The sequence below is a fragment of the Haliotis rubra genome, unplaced genomic scaffold, assembly GCF_003918875.1.
Source record: "Haliotis rubra isolate DU_JTF1 unplaced genomic scaffold, ASM391887v1 Scf156, whole genome shotgun sequence".
In the NCBI taxonomy this organism is placed as follows: domain Eukaryota; kingdom Metazoa; phylum Mollusca; class Gastropoda; order Lepetellida; family Haliotidae; genus Haliotis; species Haliotis rubra.
The window spans coordinates 514,501-536,080 of NW_025765514.1; the positions used below are offsets into that span (position 1 = coordinate 514,501).

At 41.5% G+C, this 21,580-nt stretch overlaps 2 protein-coding genes across 2 annotated transcripts; one reads left to right on the forward strand and one right to left on the reverse strand.

Annotated features, from left to right (window-relative positions):
* The first annotated feature begins 2,829 nt into the window (after nt 1–2,829).
* LOC124270938 (probable RNA-binding protein EIF1AD) lies at nt 2,830–8,718 on the forward strand. The gene is made up of 4 exons (XM_046706001.1): nt 2,830–3,015; nt 4,505–4,613; nt 5,349–5,457; nt 8,109–8,718. Exons 1-4 carry the CDS (start codon nt 2,929–2,931, stop codon nt 8,299–8,301), a joined length of 498 nt encoding a protein of 165 aa, XP_046561957.1. The 5' UTR covers nt 2,830–2,928; the 3' UTR covers nt 8,302–8,718.
* An 84-nt stretch (nt 8,719–8,802) lies between these two features.
* LOC124270939 lies at nt 8,803–12,826 on the reverse strand. The gene is made up of 3 exons (XM_046706003.1): nt 12,748–12,826; nt 12,378–12,464; nt 8,803–9,083 (listed from the first exon to the last, which is right to left on the reverse strand). The coding sequence occupies exons 2-3, from the start codon at nt 12,420–12,422 to the stop codon at nt 8,811–8,813; spliced, it is 318 nt and encodes a 105-aa protein (XP_046561959.1). The 5' UTR covers nt 12,423–12,464; nt 12,748–12,826; the 3' UTR covers nt 8,803–8,810.
* Nucleotides 12,827–21,580: the final 8,754 nt, after the last annotated feature.

A 21,580-nucleotide genomic window follows, 5' to 3' on the forward strand; every position in this document is an offset into this window, starting at 1 on the left:
GCAATAGCAGTGCTTACTCTGCACACAGATGTAAGATGCGTGAGGCTAAACTACAAAACGACCAATTGGGACATTTTCAGAGAATCTTAAAGAATGGTGTGACATCATGACGTGCCTACAATACAGGAAGGATGTCCAGTACATGCTTACCATGGATCAGTAACAGCTGCAGTGACAATTTCCGCTGTCACAACCAAGTTGGTCTGTGTAGGAGCACAGGGGCGTGTCACGCTTAGAAACAGCGTTAGAAAGACATATACTAGTAGGTATATAGACCCTACCCTAGTACTATTGACATATAGGTATATAGACCCTACCCTAGTACTATATAAATAGTGTTTATATAAATATATACCTAGGATATATCATGAGAGGGACTTTGGGACGGCAAAGTGTCGCCAAGGCATCCCATGCACATGTTGAGATGTAGATATAGATGTATATAAATAGTACTAGGGTAGGGTCTATATACCTATATATGTCCTTCTAATGCTGTTTCTAAGCGTGACACGTCCCTGTGTGTAGGAGTACAGAGCCACTGGGGTCTTGAAACGTTAATCAGAATAAAATTTCATAGGGAATGCAAAGGTCCTGATTAATAGGTGTTCACTGTATAAATGTCATGACCTTTTGCAGAATATCTAATCTATAAGAATATCATATAAGTAAATAGGCCATGCGGATACAGGTGAGATGAGTTGGAAATGGGGTTTAACGGCGTTGTCAAGAATATTTCGCTCATATGACGACGTTCATGCGTGTGTATGTGTGGCTGCTTGTACTAACCCAAACTTAGCTGATTTTATAGTGCTAGCTCACTGCATGAGATACCATGCCGCAGTTAAGCATGAATACCCCACACAGACACATTATACTGACTCCGAACCGACCAGTCTTTGTTGTACCCATTAATGCCGAGCGCCAGGCAGGGACCAACAAGTACCATATTTTAACGTCTTTTGGTATGACGCGGCCGTGGATCGAACCCGCGACCTTCCGCTCTCCGGGTGGACGCTCTAACCACTACACCATGGAGGCGGTCTACATGCGGATACAACCTTGTTGTCTGTGACACTACATTCTTCAGTACAGGTCACTGACCTGAGGCCGCGTTGGTCCTCGTGTATCTCAAACGATACGAGATCCAAGGTGTTCAGGTGGCGTGCTACTCAAAGTGAACCCAGTTGTATTCAACAAGCGAAATCCAAACTGAAATTTGTACGTAAATCAACATATTTATTTTTTGTCCTAATGTCAAACAAATTTTGTTGTCTGAAATAGCAGTATGAAAATCCAAAAAGTTTCTTTTAACTTGGAATTTAATTCCGGGACAGCATGTAATTAAAAGCTACCAAATTAATACAGTTCCTAATCAAAAGAAACATCTGTTACGGGATGTGTTTCATGTGCATCGCTGTCAAATACTGATGACATCGGGTATTCGCGAATTGAGATATGGAGTGAGTGAATTTAGTTTTACGCCGTTTTAGGAGGGGGGGGGGGGGGGGGCACCAGAAATGGGCTTTGTACCCATGTGGGGAATCGAACCCCTGGTCTTCGGCGTGACGAGCGAACGCCTTAACCACTAGGCTACCCCACCGCCTTGAGATGCGTAAGCTGTAACGGCTGTCATACCTTTATCGCCAATTCAAACATACAGTGCTTTAAGTGTACACAAGGACATCTGTATCCAGCAGATGTGTTCCGGCAATACGATGCGCAGAGTTGTCTCCCTTAGGCGAGTAAGTAACCTATGGTGGCGTGTTCAAACCCGATATTTACTCTGATTATGGTTTTTGGTTTGTCAGCCCCATACCGATGACCCTTGTTTTCACGTGTTAAGACCTGCATCTTTACGCTTACTTACTCTGATATTACTGGAGCACTGTTCTTAGCGCCTTTAAACCTACCTCCGTGACTCAGTAACTCACTCCTTATACTTTAATGTCATGCCATATTAAAACTTTAATCGAGATTTTGATAATCCACCAAATGAATTACTCTTTGCCCGATGCCTATTGTCTGTGAATGAAAAGACGATATTCCTTACAACAAGTAACATCATTTTCTATTAAATTGTTTTATGAAACATAGATGTGATGTGTTATGTTACTTATAATGTGCATACTATGTAAGGGACCGTTCATAATTTATGACAAGGTGTGTGTGTGTGTGTGTGTGTGTGTGTGATTTGTATGCAGAAGCATGTACAATGTGAAATTATCCCCCCTTAACTTTACGTACAAAGTAAGTGACCCCCCTTGCACATCATGAAAAAAGATCAATGATCCCCCCTTCCCAAAATTTTTATTGCTGACCCCAACTACCTCCCCAGAACAACCCCCACCACCACCACCAAAAAAAAACACACCAAAAAAACAACAAAAAACCAACAAAACAAAACAAAACAAAAAACTAAAACCAAAAAAATATCATAAAATAAATTTAAAATCAGCATCACCCCACTAGCCATAAATTATGAAGGGTCCCTAATCACACCAGTCTACGGAACGTCTCCGCCTGACGTTGGTCTTGATGGGAGTAATTGGTAAATGAAATAAATAATTTAACAGATGCGAACGTTATCACATATAATGGACGAAATGTCAACTCTCCGACAGACAACTTTAACAAGCCATGATGACTGTTCATATACGGTATTGTTCATCTGTGAGACACGGTAAGACATTAACAATATCATAGCAGTGATAATTCCGTATTTACTAATGAAAATTACGCATTTAATACATCAACATGTCCGTAGTTGATGTATAAATTAATATTTAGTGGTATACACGTTTTGGACAGGAAGTTGTTGGATTACTTCCCTTGTCCATGTGTTGAGCAATGTTTTAGTCTGCTTCAACGTGCTTTCAGTTTAACTTGAGGTTTCATCATAACACACGTTAACATACTGATTTGTGTGAAATGTCCAAGGCTACAAAGAGAAAGCATGTCGTAAAAGAGGTTCTTAATGATTATGTTCTTCCCGAAGGAGACCAAGAGATCGTCAGGGTAGGTGACAAATTCGGGCGCACATGTGTGACATACTGACATAGGCAGTAGGAAAATTTCCCCAACCTGTACTGTACTAGCAATAATAGCCAATAATATAATGTTATTGGCTATTATTGCTGTACAGTACAGGTTGGGGAGAAACCTACCGATCGGCCTATAATAGGCCAATATATTTGAACATTTTTCTAAGTATTTCTCAAACTATTAATTTCCGCACGAAATGGTTTTATATGATCATAGAGATGAATGTTAATGGACCTCCTCAGCTTGAAAACATTTTTTTTTGACTAAATGGAAATATATATCATGTTCAGGAAAAGATGTTTCATTAAGAACACAATTTTGCATAGATTTTCCTTTTGAAAACTAAAACTGAATATCTATGTCATTAATTTTCAGCCTATAGCAAAATAGGCAGAATGGCCTTTAATATCCCGTATCATAGGCCGATCGGTAGGTTTCCCCAACCTGCAGTAGGACCGTTGTGTCAGGGTTGTTGTTGGATTATGTACTATGGTTAATATGCACGACAAATGTATCCTAACCTGGCAGTATATAGACGACTGTATCTAATGTTCTCAAAACCAGTTTCAGTTTAGCTGTTGCTTAAGCTCAGTCATTCACAGGAGGCTGCGATGTGCTGTTTATCCACTTCCATTCGTAGATGTACACAAAATACATCCACAATAACAAATATGTCGGCCCCAAGGGTTGTAGTCAAAAGGGCCAAAGAAAAGTCAAAAGGGCCATAGATCAAATTTAAATAGGAACATACAAACTAAAATATATTGTGTATGTTTTATTATATTTGTATCAATATGTAGTAATAATAGTAATAATATGTAGTGTGGTTATCATACATCCAGGTGTTGATATGTGATCAAATATTCATAAATTGTTCAAATGTTCAAAATTCACACATCTTTAAGGTTCACTACAGACATCATCACTCCACACATCATCACACAAGTTCACTACAGACATTGTCAATCATTCCACTGATGTGGTGGGGCCATAAATCGGGGAACACATGTTCAGGAGTGCAGCAGGGCTCAGTTCTCCATCCTTGTACCAGTGACTATGTTAAAACCTTAATCTTACTATTTTCTACTATTCTGCATACCCTGAAGGGCCCCCACAGAAGTAGCCAGGACGGTTCCAACATAGTAGTTCCATATTGACATACTAACAGATACTTCACACTCGAAACGTACAATACTTTTCCACGATTTACAATATTATTAATATTATTCATATAAGTCATATACTTACCTATGTATCTATGTTCATTATTTATGTATCTCCATCATATCATCATATCATAAATTCACTTGCAAACATTTTACATCCCAAAGTGCAGCTGAGTAATAAAGCATTTAAACCTGGCAATGTGTACACCATTGCTGACCATGTACAGGCTAGTATCTGCATCGGGCGTGAGGTGAAGCCATGGTCATCACAAGTTGTTTACTTCTTCTATGCACAGGTTACAGCCAGTCGAGGCAACAACCTTCATGAAGTAGAGACAGCAGGAAGCACCAGATACCTTGTCAGTATGCCCACCAGGTTCAGAAAGAATGTGTGGATAAAGAGAGGTGAGTTCAGTTAATATCAACAGGGTTATGTAGCAGTTGGAGATTTTTGTTTGCACACTGTGCCCCATTTCCTGTTTCCAAACAAATTGAAACATAGAAATAATCAGCAGTTTCCAAACATAAAAATAATCAGCAGTTTCCAAACATAGAAATAATCAGCAGATCCTGCATTCATCAGTTTGTTTCAGTTCCTGACTAGGAATCTATCAGTAATTTCTTATGATTTTATGTGAGCTTATAACAGATTGGACTTTGGTAATAAGACAGAGTTGTTGTAAGGCCTGTTGCCATTGAAATATTTCATGCTAGTATCTGTGGTGGTTTTTTTTGTAGTTATATCATAATCATAAGTTAATGACTTTGTATTTTGTTGTTATATCCTTGTTAATAAAAAAGACAAGTGTTGCCTGCATATTCAGAAAACTTGCATGTAAGGCATGATTTTTTTCTCTTTATGTGGCATAGTTGTTAAAGTATTTGCTTGTCATGCCAATGACAGATGTTCGATTCCCATTAATGTTGGGTGCAATGTGTTAAGTCTATTTGTGATGTCTGCCATGATAATGGTGGAATATTGCTTCAACTTGCTCATTATTGATATTCAAATTTGCAAAAACTAAAGATGTTCTTCTAACAGTAAGTACTGATTAGTATTTGATGATTTCATTCCACTTAGTAGAACATAACAAGAGAATGATTATTCTAGTTATCTGTCATGCAATAAATATTATCCAGGAGACTTTGTGCTGGTGGAGCCTATTGCTGAAGGAGACAAGGTGCGAGCAGAGATCCTCAGCATCCTGTACAAGGACCAGATCAAGCACATCAAGGATGAAGGGCTGTGGTGAGATGTGCAGGGGTTGTTGTGAAATGGAGAGCACCTGTGGTGAGATGTGCAGTGGTTGTTGTGAGATGGAGAGCAGCTGTGGTGAGATGTGCAGGGGTTGTTGTGAGATGGAGAGCAGCTGTGGTGAGATGTGCAGGGGTTGTTGTGAGATGGAGAGTGCCATGGTGAGATGTGCAGGGGTTGTTGTGAGATGGAGAGCAGCTGTGGTGAGATGTGCAGGGGTTGTTGTGAGCAGCCGTGGTGAGAGCAGGGGGTTGTTGTGAGATGGGTGTGGTGAGATGTGCAGGGTTGTTGTGAGATGGAGAGCACCTGTGGTGAGATGTGCAGGGGTTGTTGTGATGTGCATGGAGAGCAGCAGCTGTGGTGAGATGTGCAGGGGTTGTTGTGAGATGGAGAGCACCTGTGGTGAGATGTGCAGGGGTTGTTGTGAGATGGAGAGCACCTGTGGTGAGATGTGCAGGGGTTGTTGTGAGATGGAGAGCACCTGTGGTGAGATGTGCAGGGGTTGTTGTGAGATGGAGAGCACCTGTGGTGAGACCAGGGTTGTTGTGAGATGGAGTGGTGAGTGAGATGTGCAGGGGTTGTTGTGAGATGGAGAGCAGAGCACCTGTGGTGAGATGTGCAGGGGTTGTTGTGAGATGGAGAGAGCACCTGTGGTGAGATGTGCTGGGGTTGTTGTGAGACGGAGAGCACCTGTGGTGAGATGTGCAGGGGTTGTTGTGAGATGAGAGCACCTGTGGTGAAGTGGGTAGAGACTGTTATGAGACAAGAGATTGGCTGGAATGAGATGTGCAGGGTTGTTGAGAGATGTGGAGGTTTTGTGAGATAGGGTTGGGTTGTGGTGAGATTGTGGGGAGGGTTGTTGTGAGATAGGGTTGGGCTGTGGTGAGTTGTTGTAAGGAGGGTTGAGTGGTGAGATAGGGTTGGGCTGTGATGAGGTTGTGCAGGGGTTGTGGTGAGGAGGGTTGGTCAGATAGGGTTGGGCTGTGGTGAGATGGCGAGAGCGTTGATGAGATAGGGTTGGGCTGTGGTGAGATGGCGAGGCGTTGATGAGATAGGGTTAGGCTGTGGTGAGATGGCTGTGGATGAGCGAGAGAGCGTTGATGAGATATGGTTGGGCTGTGGTGAGATGGCGAGGAGCGTTGATGAGATAGGGTCTGGCTGTGGTGAGATGGAGAGGAGCGTTGATGAGATAGGGTTGGGCTGTGGTGAGATGGCGAGGAGCGTTGATGAGATAGGGTTGGGCTGTGGTGAGATGGCGAGGAGCGTTGATGAGATTGGGTCTGGCTGTGGTGAGATGGAAGGTTGGTGATATGAGATGAGGTTGTCATGAAGTTAGGAGGGGCTGTGCTGTATAGTCTAAGACTTGGTAAGGTGGTAAGTAGCTACTTTGAGATGCAGCTGGGCTGTGGTGAGGTAGGGAGGGCCAGCGATGAATCTGAATGGGGAGAACTGTTGTGAGGTGCTTGGGGGCTATTATGAGATATGGAGAGCTGTGGTGAGATAGATAGGGGCTATTATGAGATAGTGAGAGCTGTGGTGAGATAGATAGGGGCTATTATGAGATAGTGAGAGCTGTGGTGAGGTGCTTATGGGCTATTATGAGATTTGGAAAACTGTGGTGAGGTGCTTAGGGGCTATTATGAGATAGTGAAAGCTGTGGTGAGGTGCTTAGGGGCTATTATTAGATAGTGAGAGCTGTTGTGAGGTGTTTAGGGGCTATTATGAGATATGGAGAGCTGTGGTGAGATAGATAGGGGCTATTATGAGATAGTGAGAGCTGTAGTGAGATAGATAGGGGCTATTATGAGATAGTGAGAGCTGTGGTGAGGTGCTTATGGGCTATTATGAGATTTGGAAAACTGTGGTGAGGTGCTTAGGGGCTATTATGAGATAGTGAAAGCTGTGGTGAGGTGCTTAGGGGCTATTATGAGATAGTGAGAGCTGAGGTGAGGTGCTTTGGGGTTATTATTAGATAGTGAGAGCTGTGGTGAGGTGCTTAGGGGCTATTATGAGATAGTGAAAGCTGTGGTGAGGTGATTAGGGGCTATTATTAGATAGGGAGAACAGTGGTGAGGTGATTAGGGGCTATTATTAGATAGGGAGAACAGTGGTGAGGTGATTAGGGGCTATTATTAGATAGGGAGAACAGTGGTGAGGTGCTTAGGGGCTATTATGAGATAGTGATCAAAGCTGTGGTGCTTAGGGGCTATTATTAGATAGTGAGAGCTGTGGAGAGGTGCTTAGGGGCTATTATGAGATAGTGAAAGCTGTGGTGAGGTGATTAGGGGCTATTATTAGATAGGGAGAACAGTGGTGAGGTGCTTAGGGGCTATTATGAGATAGTGAGAGCTGTGGTGAGGTGCTTAGGGGCTATTATTAGATAGGGAGAACAGTGGTGAGGTGCTTAGGGGCTATTATGAGATAGTGAAAGCTGTGGTGCTTAGGGGCTATTATTAGATAGTGAGAGCTGTGGAGAGGTGCTTAGGGGCTCTTATGAGATAGTGAGAGCTGTGGTGAGATAGATAGGGGCTAATGTGATATGTGGAAGTTGTCAGAATTGTTTAAGTTCAAATAATTTAACATGCCTCTAATTTTAGTTCTCCTATAGTCGAGTAGCCAACCTCCAGTTGACTGTTTTGTTTCAGGCCACCTGCATTCCAGGAGGGAACGAACCAGGGCAAAAGTGAAACGATTCCTGATGACATGCTGCCACCCAGTGATGACTCGGATGAAGATCTGGCGGACATGGTTGTAAATACCAACAGACCACAGGTGGTGTATGAAGACAGAGATTCCTCAGACGAAGACGACACAGTTGAGGATGACGGAAACAGCTGACATCACCAAGTCATTCCTCATCAGGGATATGTACATAGGACTCATTAAATGTTGAGTCAATATGGTTATCATGTTCTCAGTATTGCAGAAGTGAATGTGACTCGGTGAAGCGTGACTCTCTATCAACAGCTTTTTGTCGTCACAAATGACAAGATAATAGTGAGTCATTAAAACATATGGAAATTGTTAAACAACAAGGATTTATTGTGTAATGGATGATGAGGACTCTTCCTTTCACAGATATTATCAATCATTGACATCAAGTCCCCATGTTTCATGATGTATTGGATACAGATTGCTCCTGGTAACCAGGATGATGTAAATAACAAACTTCATCATGCACAAGTATTGTTCATGAAAATACAATGTTTACAATGTTTTGTACATATTATCAGTGTAATAAATGTTAAAACATGAGCCACAGTTATCTTATATTAGACAGAAAACAGTTTCAAAAGATGAACATCTAAGGTAAGATGCCTCTGTTGTCAGGAGTCCTCCTCCCAGACTTAAGGAGCAGCCTCAGCCGGCCATTTCAGCAGTTTCAGGATGCCAAACTGACCTCGGGCCCGAGGTGCCCACTTGTTACACAGGGGGTCTTTTACTGGCCCAGCTGCCTTCCAGCCAATCTCACGGGCTGTTGTCAAGGGGAAGGAAGTATCTCTGGTTGTTTTGAAGGGTTTGATTGGTGGAAGCCGGATATCTCCTTGTTTTGCCTGTGGTTGGGCGCCATAGATGGAGTGGCCAGGTTTAGGGGGCTTCCCCTCCAGGACACTGGTCATCTGTAAACAGAGTGGATTGAACCACGTGATGTTAGTGGGGACAATACTGATAGAACATGAGTGAACAGGTGGCAATATTGTAGAAACATGTAAACAACCACTTTATGTTAACAGAATGCTGAGTGAGTGAGTGAGTATGTTTCTATGCTGCTTTTAGCAATATTCCAGCAACATCATGGAAGGGGACACCATAAATGGTAACATAATACTGAGTGAGTGAGTGAGTATGTTTCTATGCTGCTTTTAGCAATATTCCAGCAACATCATGGAAGGGGACACCATAAATGGTAACATAATACTGAGTGAGTGAGTGAGTATGTTTCTATGCTGCTTTTAGCAATATTCCAGCAACATCATGGAAGGGGACACCATAAATGGTAACAGAATACTGAGTGAGTGAGTGAGTATGTTTCTATGCTGCTTTTAGCAATATTCCAGCAACATCATGGAAGGGGACACCATAAATGGTAACATAATACTGAGTGAGTGAGTGAGTATGTTTCTATGCTGCTTTTAGCAATATTCCAGCAACATCATGGAAGGGGACACCATAAATGGTAACATAATACTGAGTGAGTGAGTGAGTATGTTTCTATGCTGCTTTTAGCAATATTCCAGCAACATCATGGAAGGGGACACCATAAATGGTAACATAATACTGAGTGAGTGAGTGAGTATGTTTCTATGCTGCTTTTAGCAATATTCCAGCAACATCATGGAAGGGGACACCATAAATGGGAACATAATACTGAGTGAAATGTATGATATTTTTTCATACAGGGATCGTGACCAAGGAAACAAATCTTAGGCAGTTTATGTTGTAGTATAATCGGAGTTACCTCCCCTGGGAATTTACTGGATCTTGGAAATTACAACTGTGTTAGGGCCTGATAGAATGCCCAGGAATCTACATGTAGGAAGAAAATGGTTTGAACCATATTTTTATAACAATGTTGGTGTAGTATCAGAATCGTTATGATGCCCAACACAGTCGTCTTTGCAAAAATCTAAGGAAGTCAGACCTATATTGACTCATGGGAGTTCATAGGCCTTAGGTGTTTCTCCACACTACAGTACATGTAGAATATGTGGCGCCACATTAGCCGAGAGACTGTTTGAAATTTGCCTGTCTTCATCCAGCAGTGAATAGGTTGGTTGTTGTTTAACGCTTCACTCAGCAATATTCCAGCTATATCGCGGTGGCCTGTAAATAACCGAGTCTGGACCTGACAATCCAGTGATCAATAGCATGAGTATCTATCTACGCAAATTTTGTGCAACTAGGCATTAGGAGCTATTTATAAGCAGGAATAAGTGTTACAATGTTTGACCTGGTTTATTGAAGGTCACATTATATCAGTAGTTTTTGATAGTGCTTTCAACTTCTTATTGTTTTTGCTATTTTTCATGTAATTGGTGAAGAAAAACTTCATGTTCACTCAGGGGTTCATCACTGTATTTGCATGATGTCTTTTGGGGATTATTAACAAATATCGGGCCAGGAGCATGGTACCATTTATGAGAGGAGCCTTAATGTCATACTATAAGTATATTTATTGGAATACTCAAAATGACAGTATAGAGCATTTCGACAGTTGAACTAAATACAAACTACAAAATTTTGAATGCATGGAAAGGATGTTACGTTTATTCTCTTCCTGTCACAAATGCTTCTTCGGAAAGAATATATTTGAAAAATGAGTTAGTTCCCGAAAATTCATTCATAGATATGTACACAAGGACACTTTTGTATAGAAATTCTATTTGTAGTGAGTGAGTCTAGTTTTACGTCGCTTTTATCGCAGCAGCGGGGGAGACAGGAAATAGGCTTCACATCTTACCCATGTGGGGAATAGAGAACTGTGATGAGTGAACGCTTTAACCAATGGGCTACCCGACCGCCCCGTCCAATATGTAAGTCTGGTAGTACTGAGTGAGTGAGTCAGTTTGGTTTTACGCCGCTTTTAGCAATATTCCAGCAATATCATGGCGGGGAACACCAGAAATGGGCTTCACACATTGTGCCCATGTGGGGAATCGACCCGGGTCGTCGGCGTGACGAGCGAACGCTTTAAACACTAGGCTACCCCACCGCCCCTGGTAGTCTGACTGAGAGAAATACCATTGTAATAAAAAAAAGCACATCATCTATAGATAACTTTTCGCAAGGCCAGTATCTCCCAGTCAATGGTCAAGACACCAGATTTAATTCTGGATCCACACATCCTGTAATTGTTGGTTTTCTCGGTTCAAAATGACTAAAGGACAGAAATGGAGGTGCGATTGTATCCAGATTCACTAGGAAGTTTCGATTAAGAAACTAATGACAGCTGGATATCTTCCTACTGAAAAAAACACCTTTTGTGAATGTGTGTCCTAGTGACTGAATAGCGAAGCGGCCGTAAAATGTCTTCTCAAGACCAACGTATGTTCCTGATCTGTAACCAGTCCCTGTCAAATTTCAGTTCTAACTGATCTGTGAAGTATACGGAAGAGAATGTATAAAACCGAGCGGGTTCTGTTTTATGCTGTATCAGCAGAGGTCTTACAAACGGAAACGTTTTTCTTCCAACAAGATGTCTAAATGTCATAACAGTATGGAGATAAAGTGCACTTGATGGTGGAAGATGTACAGTCAGATGAACTTTACTGTTTATGTATTTTTTGTATGTCAAATTCATGGAATCAAGCTTGACTGAGTGGACTGAATATTGTTTCTGCCACAGTCGACAATATTAAGATCGTATGCAAACAGGTAACTGAAATCATGAGCAATGGTGAACGTCACTTGTGTTGCCATTATCTGCCGAGTCACGGAGCCTGAGCACCCGAGCCCCGCGTTACCTTCAGCATGGTGTTGTCAGGACCTAACCAGAAGGAATTTCGCGTTAGAATTCACCCCGCAACCTATGCCGGCCGTTACGGCGGAATAAATGAACACCATATTTTGACACAGCTCCCCCCACAGGGTACAAATTGTCACTCTATACGAGGTTGTTTCCAGGCAAACCAAACCATTGTCCATAATACCGAACAGCTGAGCGATATGTTATGTAGTGACTTCAAATCACCTTTTTCCTTTTCCTTTTGGAAACAAACGGAACCTGGAACCTGCTAAGAAAATGTGTTACAAAATTATACACCCTTTGTATGATGTTACGAGCACAGTTAGTTTGCCCGTGACAAAGCCAAGTTATGAACTGGTCACACCTACCATGACAACATCTTATTATTGTACGCCAGACGTTAAATGAATCTGCAAAATGTCTGGTCGAGTATACTCAGCTTCCCTACCGTGTCGTACTCCTGTACGAGGTACCCCCATCTCTCTCTGGCCATTTCCTGAGCTGGGAGCTGGTTTCATGGCGAACATGATCCTTCCTGCAGAATAATAGAATAGAGAATCTAAAGGATTAGCGCAAATAATGCATATGTTGCTGGTATTTATAGGTTGAACAGAATCTTTTACTTACGGCTGTGGGCTAGCCAAGTGACTGAAACGTTCGTTCGTCACGCCGAAAGCCCCAGTTCGATTCCCCACTTGGTACAATGGGTGAAGCCCATCTCTGGTGTCCCCGCCATGATTACTGGGATATTGCTGAAAATATCAAACGATACTCACTCACCCCATTACAAAGACAATTTACAAATATGATTTACCTACCAAATTTGGTCATTATGAACAAAGTTCATGTGCATTCCACTCCTTTTGTTCACACTAGCTTCGTTCGGCGGCATATTTCGGCCTGCTTGACACACATTCGAGTTCCAGTAATAGTCGTGATTGTGACGTCACAGATTACAACCGTGACGTCACAACAATCATGGCGTCACGCGTGTCTGTCTACCCGAATCAGTGTAAAATAGACGATCTTGACGAGTATAGTACCTGAGATGTTTATTAGTTAATCTTTAAATGTCAATCTTTAAGTCTTTTTATGCAACATGCGGTTACATTGTAATTGAAAAAAATGTTATTTGATCAAGATGTTTAGCAACAAAATACCACTATCTACGTTTCTTTGACGCGGAAACGACTTTACATGGTAATAAGTGAGGTGGCTGTAGTTTTGACCATATCACCTAGAAGTCATTCCAACACAAGAGTCTGGGTAGCTACGAGGGAACATTAAACTGTAAGCTCATCACTGCTGGAAAGATTAATATATTCAACTACGTTGCTAACAAAACGTTTCATGGATCATTGCAATTATTTGCACTTAAGATATGATAATTAATACAATCAATGATATGCACCGAAACACATGCACCGATTAAAAGCTGCACCGTGAAGAAACGAGCCAAACACAAGCAGGTCAAAGTCAACCAATCCAAATCACGAGATGATTAGAGATATACCATATCTTTATACAATATAACATACTTTTAAAACATTTCACCAGGTCAACGAGAACAAAACAGAACAGAAATTCAAATGAAAAACGAGAGAGAAGATTTTAGCTATATAGGGCTGCAACGATTCACCCAGACTCCGATTCTATTCGATTTTCGATATTGGACCATCTGTTCGATCATTTCGATTCGATTCTTTATTTAAGTAAAAACATCAGATTTATTAATCATAGTTTATTAAACAAAACGCACTGAAAGTTTATTCCAATATTTGAATAGGAAATCAGGAATGTAAATGATGTAACCTTTTTCAAACAAATAAAATATGATGTTTAAACACAGAACAGCACTTTTAATTTGTTTTGTCCCTATGTCAAGGACCATAAACGTTAATAAAGTAAAACTTTCAAAAGTCAAGTGTCTGGTAATAATTTGAATAGATTTGCAAATATCGAATCGAAATAGCGTTAATGGTTACTGAAAATCGAAACTAAGGTGTCAGATTCGATTTTCGATGAATCGAACTGAATCGTTGCAGCCCTATCTATCAATAGCAAATAATAAAAAATACGAAGATGGCGAACCAAACAAGAGCAACATATGTTATATTTGGGATTACACTTTCTCTAGTAGATAATTCAAGTACTTCTAGCACAGATTCTAGTACGTTTGTACGATTCGAACCCACAGTCCCAGGGTCAGGCACCTAATGCCAGCACACAGAGTCAGCCACCTAACCCGCTCAGCCACCGCGGCTGCCACGAAATTGAAAGTCGAATACCTGACTTTGTGTGCTGGCGATTAGGTGCCTGACTCTGAGGGTGTGGGTTCGAATCCCGAATGGGACTGTTTACTGAGAAAGTGTAATCGCAAATATAAGATAATGTTACCTTTTAATGCTTACTAAAGGGCATTGTGTATTCAAACAAGGGCGGTTTATAAACACGATATACCAAAGAATGATACCAGGTACATTTTATGAAAAATTACAAGCCGAAGAAAACGGGCTTAAAACTTGTACATTATTGAGAATTTAGTGCAAAATCGATATACAACTCACTGTGGGTACGAAGAAGTGCTAGTGCATCTTTAGCAGTTCCGTTACCATTGTTGACCTGAGATATGTTTTCACAAGTCCTGTGGCACTGAATGGTCAACTCAGCAGTAGCACATGATACACGCACTTCGTTCTGGTCACAACATGAACATCTGGGAAAAGGTCCTTATCGAAGTCCAGTACCAAACAAAGCGTGACCTCTTATCTGCAGCGAGTCAACGTTACTCAGTCTTTGGTTTCAACATGCTGTTGTTCAGCGTCATGAATTCTCCTCCCTCTGTATCAGGTGGTGTTGCAGCGAACGTCTCCCTGTTTTATCTGTCAACTTGTTGTTCAGCTGGTTTTGTTTCAGTCTAAGAACTTTGGTTCCTCCCTGTTTTATCTGTCCTTGTTGTTCAGCTGGTTTTGTTTCAGTTCTAAGAACTGTTGTCTGGTTTTGTTTCAGTTCTAAGAACTGTTGAAGTATTCTCCTCCCTGTTTTATCTGTCAACTTGTTGTTCAGCTGGTTTTGTTTCAGTTCTAAGAACTGTTGAAGTATTCTCCTCCCTGTTTTATCTGTCAACTTGTTGTTCAGCTGGTTTTGTTTCAGTTCTATGAACTGTTGAAGTATTCTCCTCCCTGTTTTATCTGTGCTTGTGTAACGAACAAGACACGAAATATCGACCACGGACTGTTCAGTCTCTGTTCAAATTCAGATGATCAAGAAAGCGATAACACAGCTATTGACTTATCGGGTATGGATCCAGGGGTTAGTTGGTCGCCCTATATACCATGGCATAGTATGTCATATTTACTTGACAAATCTGCGGTTTCTTTATTCCATGCAAATATCACGGATTTGTTTCCAGCTGCTATTGAATGAGTGAGTGGGGACAATATTCCAGCAATATAACGGCGGGGGACACCAGAAATGGGCTTAGAACATTGTATCAAAGTGGGGATTCGAACCCGGGTCTTCGACGTGACTAGCGAACACTTTAACCACTAGACTACCCCTATCACCCCCTTAAGTTACTAATGACAACCGAGTTTAAACTAGAGGCTCGAATGTAGCAGATTTTAACATGGAAAGTAACGGGTAAAGGCTCTTACCGTCCTGTTCTAGGGCAGTCAGGCTTTCGCCGAATGCTTTGAAAGTGGATAAGGAATCTGCACGCCCCATTGCTTCTTTGACATGTTTACTGGATTCCAGTTCTTTAGAAAAAGGCTCTTTGCTGAATATGAAAATGCAAAGGATATATTTTGAACAGCTGACTTAATTCATTTGACGAATTTGAGTGAGTGAGTGAGTTAATATTTAACGTCACATCGGCAATATTTCAGCCATATCGTGACGAGGACGAATTTGAAGAAGAGCAATGAAACAGGGCTGAATTGAAGCAGTGAGACTTACAATGGACGTAGAAATGCTCCTGATACTGACGTCGTATGATGGCTAGAACACCATTCAAGTGGCCGCTCATATTTGAGGCACCACCCTAAACCTGACCCCGTACGTAGTCTTTTATTAATTCGGATAGAAACGAAGAAACGACTGTGATAGATTAACTGCCTTTGTGCTCTTTGTTCAGTGAAACCTAGAAAAGATTCCATCAACATGTTCATTGGTGGTAATTTGTCTGACAAAATGAAATTTGCTGTTTAGTTAAGGGGTCAGTAGCTTCTGTAAGTTACAGTCAACTACAGAGCGAGAAGCTCAGTTTGAAACTTGGTGATAAATACCTATTTTGAGCAGTGTCGTTGTCTATATGAATTTTCAATAACTTGTCATGGTTTGCTCGACAATGCAAGGGTGCTCGTTTGGAGAATTAAACGAATTTTTTCATTGGGAGGGTATGACACTATGTATGGTATCAACAGACATAATCCTTTTGAGAAACATCCTTTCTATAGTTTTGTTTTTTTTCTACAAAGACAAATGTGGTTTAAGTGTTCGCTCGTAACGCTGAAGATTCGGGTTCTACTCCTACAATGGCTGCAGCTCATTTCTCAAGCCCTGCACGTGGTTATATTGGTGGAATATTGCTAACACGTGGTGTAAAAACATATTCACTCACTTTTTTGTGAAAAAACATATGTTTGATCCATCATTGTTAGAAGAAACACAAACAACATATACACGTACCAAAAAAAAGTCCGTTTGAGTCAGAAACGGACCGATGAATTGCAAATTTTATCATTGTACAACATTGCCACATAAATATAAATGGTACACATGTTTATCATTTACTAATACCCAACAGCTTTCTTATATTTGAAAATTTTCCGGACTCCACCAAAAAAGTTCTTTAAGAAACTATCATTAAAATTTTGACACAGTTCACTATTTGTTACGAGGGAGGAGTGCAGAGAAAGGGACAGCCAGGTGTGCGAGAAAGGATGGAGACGGCAAAGCACAGGCTAATGAATCAATAACTTGGTGGGTACTTGCGCACGTGCTTCTCTAACACCTGGCTGTCCCTTTCTCTGCACTCCTCCCTCGTAACAAATAGTGAACTGTGTCAAAATTTTAATGATAGTTTCTTAAAGAACTTTTTTGGTGGAGTCCGGAAAATTTTCAAATATAAGAAAGCTGTTGGGTATTAGTAAATGATAAACATGTGTACTATTTATATTTATGTGGCAATTTTGTACAATGATAAAATTTGCAATTCATCGGTCCGTTTCTGACTCAAACGGACTGTACATGCAAGTTGTTCTTACCGACCGCTTAACCCAGTTTGGTATCTGCTCGGACACAGTTCAGCAGATAAGTGGCCTTTAAGACAGCGTTGAACAAACTTTTAGCCTGGCAGAGTATGACAGTGAACGTAAGGGTTAAGATGGCGATTGCAGATATGCGAATATTTTAAGGTATGCACGATTTTGCAAAGGGGTGCATGAACATAGATGTGGAATAACCTCATAAGGGTTCACTTCAAATTGTACGATTGCACTTGACCACTTCCACAAGCATATGTGACAAAAATAACATGTATCAATACACAGATTGTTACAATCCTGGTATTAGCGATTTATTGGAGGTGAAGTATTATTGACCGTTACTCAATTTTGGTTCCTGGGGTCTGTAACCAAACATGCTTTCTTGTACACCCTGGCGACATTCCCAAACCAGCTGGACGCCACTTGAGTCCACACGATCTAACTTGATCTACTAACGACCTCCGAACCCCTCTGACTTCCACTCGGGCACACTCAGAAAATTGAAATTATACATTGCCATAGGGTGGAGATTTGTCTTGGCGGTGATTATGGGATAATCGCTGGCACCTGTAGATTCGTTAATCACTGTTAGACTGGGCTGCTGGTCATTGTAAGTAAACACGACATGGGAAACGCTTTACCAAGACGCGGTGTAGCCACAGTGTCGTAATCCCAGTCAAGTCACCTGTATTAAGCTGGTGATATCTGCAATATGGAAGCCAGCTGAGAGTGGTATTTATTGCTGGGAGTACTCACCTGGAAGAGACATGTGAACCTTAATTTAGAACTGACACCAAGTATCATATTCTGGCTTGCTTACCAAGTCGTTTGTCGCGACATTTTCGATTCTGTTTTCAGTAAAACATGAGTATGAGTGAGTTTGGTTTTACGCCGCGTTTAGCAATATTCCAGCAATATCACGGCGGGGGCACCAGAAATGGGCTTCACACATTGTACCCATGTTGGGAATCGGACCTTCGGCGTGACGAGCGAATGCTTTAACCACAAGGCTACCCCAGTAAAACATGAAATATGTAAAGTAAACTGAAAGTATTCAGAAGCGTTAAAGGGGTTTTCGTCCAATTAGGAAGCACCTGTCTAAGAGTTCCAAATGTGAGTCATTTCGAAACTTGCTCCCTGCTTACCTTTCTCAACGCAAGACTAAACTCTTCTTAAAGTGCATATGTCCCTCATTCGAATTCGAATCTATAATGGTTCGTCACCCGATACTATTGTAACTATTCGACACTGACATCAGAACGGCAGAAAACTGTCTGTAACTATCCAAACTAGAGGAGTAATCGGTATCGAGTGGTAAATACTTGTAAATAAATATTTGAAACATGTCGCCATGGAAACATGAATCGTGTCTGTTTAAAAAAATGTAAGACACCATTTAAAAGACACCATTTCGCCACCATGCCTATCTATTGGCCAGGTTTGGTGAAGAAATATTGTACGGTTTTTAAGATCTGCTTGGGGAAAAAAAGCACTATCACCAGTTCCCGACGGAGCCAAAGTTGTCGTCAAGGAAACTCAAGGCGATATCGTGCATGGCGGACGGACTTACGCACGAAGTCACGCACGCACATGCCGTCAGGCATTCGTTTGACATGACGCCGTCCACTAATTGCTGGAATCAACAAATGCAGATCATATAAGTGCATACATATACTGAACATCATTGAAAACGCACCACCTGTAAATTTGAAATATGGTAATAGGGTTGTTTTGTACGGAAGCGCTGAAGGGACCTGATGAAATAAAATTTATCGAGCGCACGAGTTAGTATATTAAGAGCACAAGTTAGTTTTCTTGAGCGAACAGGTTAACATCTTGAGCGCACAAGTTAGTATGTTGATCGCACAAATTAATATCTTGAGCGTACGAGTTAGTATGTTGAGTGCACAAGTTAATATATTGAGCGTTCAAGTTAGTTATCTTGAGCGCACAAGTTAGTATGTTGAGCGCACAAGTTAACATCTTGAGCGCACAAGTTATTATCTTGTGCGCACAAGTTAATATCTTGAGCGCTCAACTTCGTGTTTAGCATCTAATGGCATTAATGGAACGCACATTTGCTTGACTGATGGCTAAAATGTACAAACTTATATCCATTTCGGAAGATTTCAAACGATGCAAAGTCGGAGTTAACTATAGGTGCTTATGATGAGGCTATGTAAAAGTATGCAAATGTATCATGAACATTGATAATGTTTCTGTAAACGTTCATCGTCTTTATGCTTGTCAATACTATTCTTTGTATCTGATTTTACCACTTCGTGGTTAAAGCGTCCGCTCGTCACGCCTGGGTTCGATTCCCCACATGGGTACAATGTGTGTAGCCCATTTCTCGTGTTTCCCACCGTGATATTGCTGGAATATTGCTAAAAGCGGTGTAAACCGTACTCACTCACTCACTATAACATCAGCAAATCTTGTATCTGGTGCGAAAGAGGGACATACACCTCAGAATACGCTTCGAGTGGTGTACTATGCTATACCATGATTTTTTACAAGAAGATGTGTTGTGTGTTTGTATTGGAACCCAAGACTGAAATAAGCATGAATCAGCTCGCGTTTCCGCTCCTCCTTGCTTCCACATGAACTGCTTATGGAGTAGTGTATCTCAAGATACTAAGTTGAGCGCTCAACATACTAACCTGTGGGCTCAATATACTAACGTGAGCGCTCAAGATACTAACTTGTGCGCTCAATATATTAACTTGTGCACTCAAGATATTAACTTGTGCGCTCAAGATACTAACTTGTGCGCTCAAGATGTTAACTTGTGCGCTCAATATACTAACTTGTGCGCTCAAATATACTAACTTGTGTGCTCAAGATAAATTATATTTCATCAGGTCCCTTCAGCGCTTCCGTAGTTTTGAGAGTGAAAATGAACGTTGGAAATGTTGTTAATAACACAAAAGACAATAAATAATGCTGTACAGTAAAGAACGGATTGCCCGAACACATCATGGAACACATAACATGACAACAACAAAACTCATGCACAACACACACAAAAAGCACAAATTGCATGCGTAAAACATGCTGATTGGGGGTATAAATGACCGTCGGCAAAACACCGTTCTCATTTTAGCTGTACCTCCGCAAGTAAAGTTTATTTTCCACCAGAGGAACGAGAACGGGCGTTGGGCATGTTGCTGGTTGGCACATCAAGCAGGATTATTGCCAGACGATTTGGTTGCCATCATTCCACCATCATAAGACTTGCCAACAGGTACCAACAAACAGGAACCACCAGGGACCGCCAACGTTCTGGCCAGGCACCTGTTACCACCCCTCGCCAAGATCGAGACATTGTTCGGCGCCATATTCGGGATCGTACGTTGCCGGCTGCCAGAACCGCCAACGCTGTCTAAGGCCGACGTGGTTTGATCAGTGCTTCCACCGCCCGGCGCGGTGTCGACGCCCTTATGTTGGACCCATCCTGACTGATAGACATCGCCGTGAACGCCGACGATGGGCTGAACAGCATTGTTTGTGGTTGTTACGACGTTGGCATGGTGTTGTGTTCTCCGACGAGTCACGTTTTCACTTGCGAAATGCTGACGGGCGTCTACGGGTATGGCGTCGACGGGGAGAACGTTACCATCAGGACTGTGTTTTGCAAACAGATCGGTGCTGAAAAGGTCAGATTGGCACTGCTTCCAATGTTAACATGTCTGTCTAGTCAACACTGACTAACGGGCATCTAGACAAAGTCCAGGGATAATTATGGAATTCATTGTTTAACTTTATTCATTCAGTCGCTTTGCTGGACAGCTAACTGCATGTCCTGATGTGACATGGGCAGGTCGACTTTAAATGAAAGCATGTAATCTCTTTACGTTATCGTAAGAAATCCCACGTGAGTATGCCTTGTGTTCACGAAGAGGTGAGCGTATCCTGCCTTACCGAGGGCACTTGTCAAAAACGCACGCACAGACAAGTCACTTGTTCAGAACACGGGAAAACATGGCGCAAAACCAAAAAAATGTTACATTTTATATCACGGTCCTCCACGTGTCTACCGAAAAATAACACTTTTGAAAGTCGTACAAATGTCTTGAATGCTGTAAAATCGTATCAAACATCTTTTGAGCAAAAATCATATGGTATTCTTTGGAATCTTCGATGAAAATATCTCAAAGGTTGTGTAACGCAGACACGAAAGACTCAGCTGGAATATCGCTCGACATTTGCTGAACATAATATGGCCTCAAATATTAGAGTGACCTTCGATAAAGGGCAACTACTCTCGTGGGCGGACCTACAGATTGTCGTACGTCACTGATACAGTTGAAATAGAATTTGCATTACACAATTACCTTAAAAAATAATGTCTCAAATGGTAGTCACTACAGTGTCTAAAAAA

What these genes read in the sequence shown, in the direction of transcription:
- LOC124270938 (XM_046706001.1), top strand. Translation starts at nt 2,929, where the DNA reads ATGTCCAAGGCTACAAAGAGAAAGCATGTCGTAAAAGAGGTTCTTAAT. An exon ending in GAATGTGTGGATAAAGAGAG is followed by an intron (nt 4,614 to 5,348) that starts GTGAGTTCAGTT and finishes AATATTATCCAG; the next exon opens with GAGACTTTGTGCTGGTGGAG. An exon ending in ATCAAGGATGAAGGGCTGTG is followed by an intron (nt 5,458 to 8,108) that starts GTGAGATGTGCA and finishes GTTTTGTTTCAG; the next exon opens with GCCACCTGCATTCCAGGAGG.
- LOC124270939 (XM_046706003.1), bottom strand. Translation starts at nt 12,422, where the DNA reads ATGGCCAGAGAGAGATGGGGGTACCTCGTACAGGAGTACGACACG. An exon ending in TCGTACAGGAGTACGACACG is followed by an intron (nt 9,084 to 12,377) that starts GTAGGGAAGCTG and finishes CTCTGTTTACAG; the next exon opens with ATGACCAGTGTCCTGGAGGG.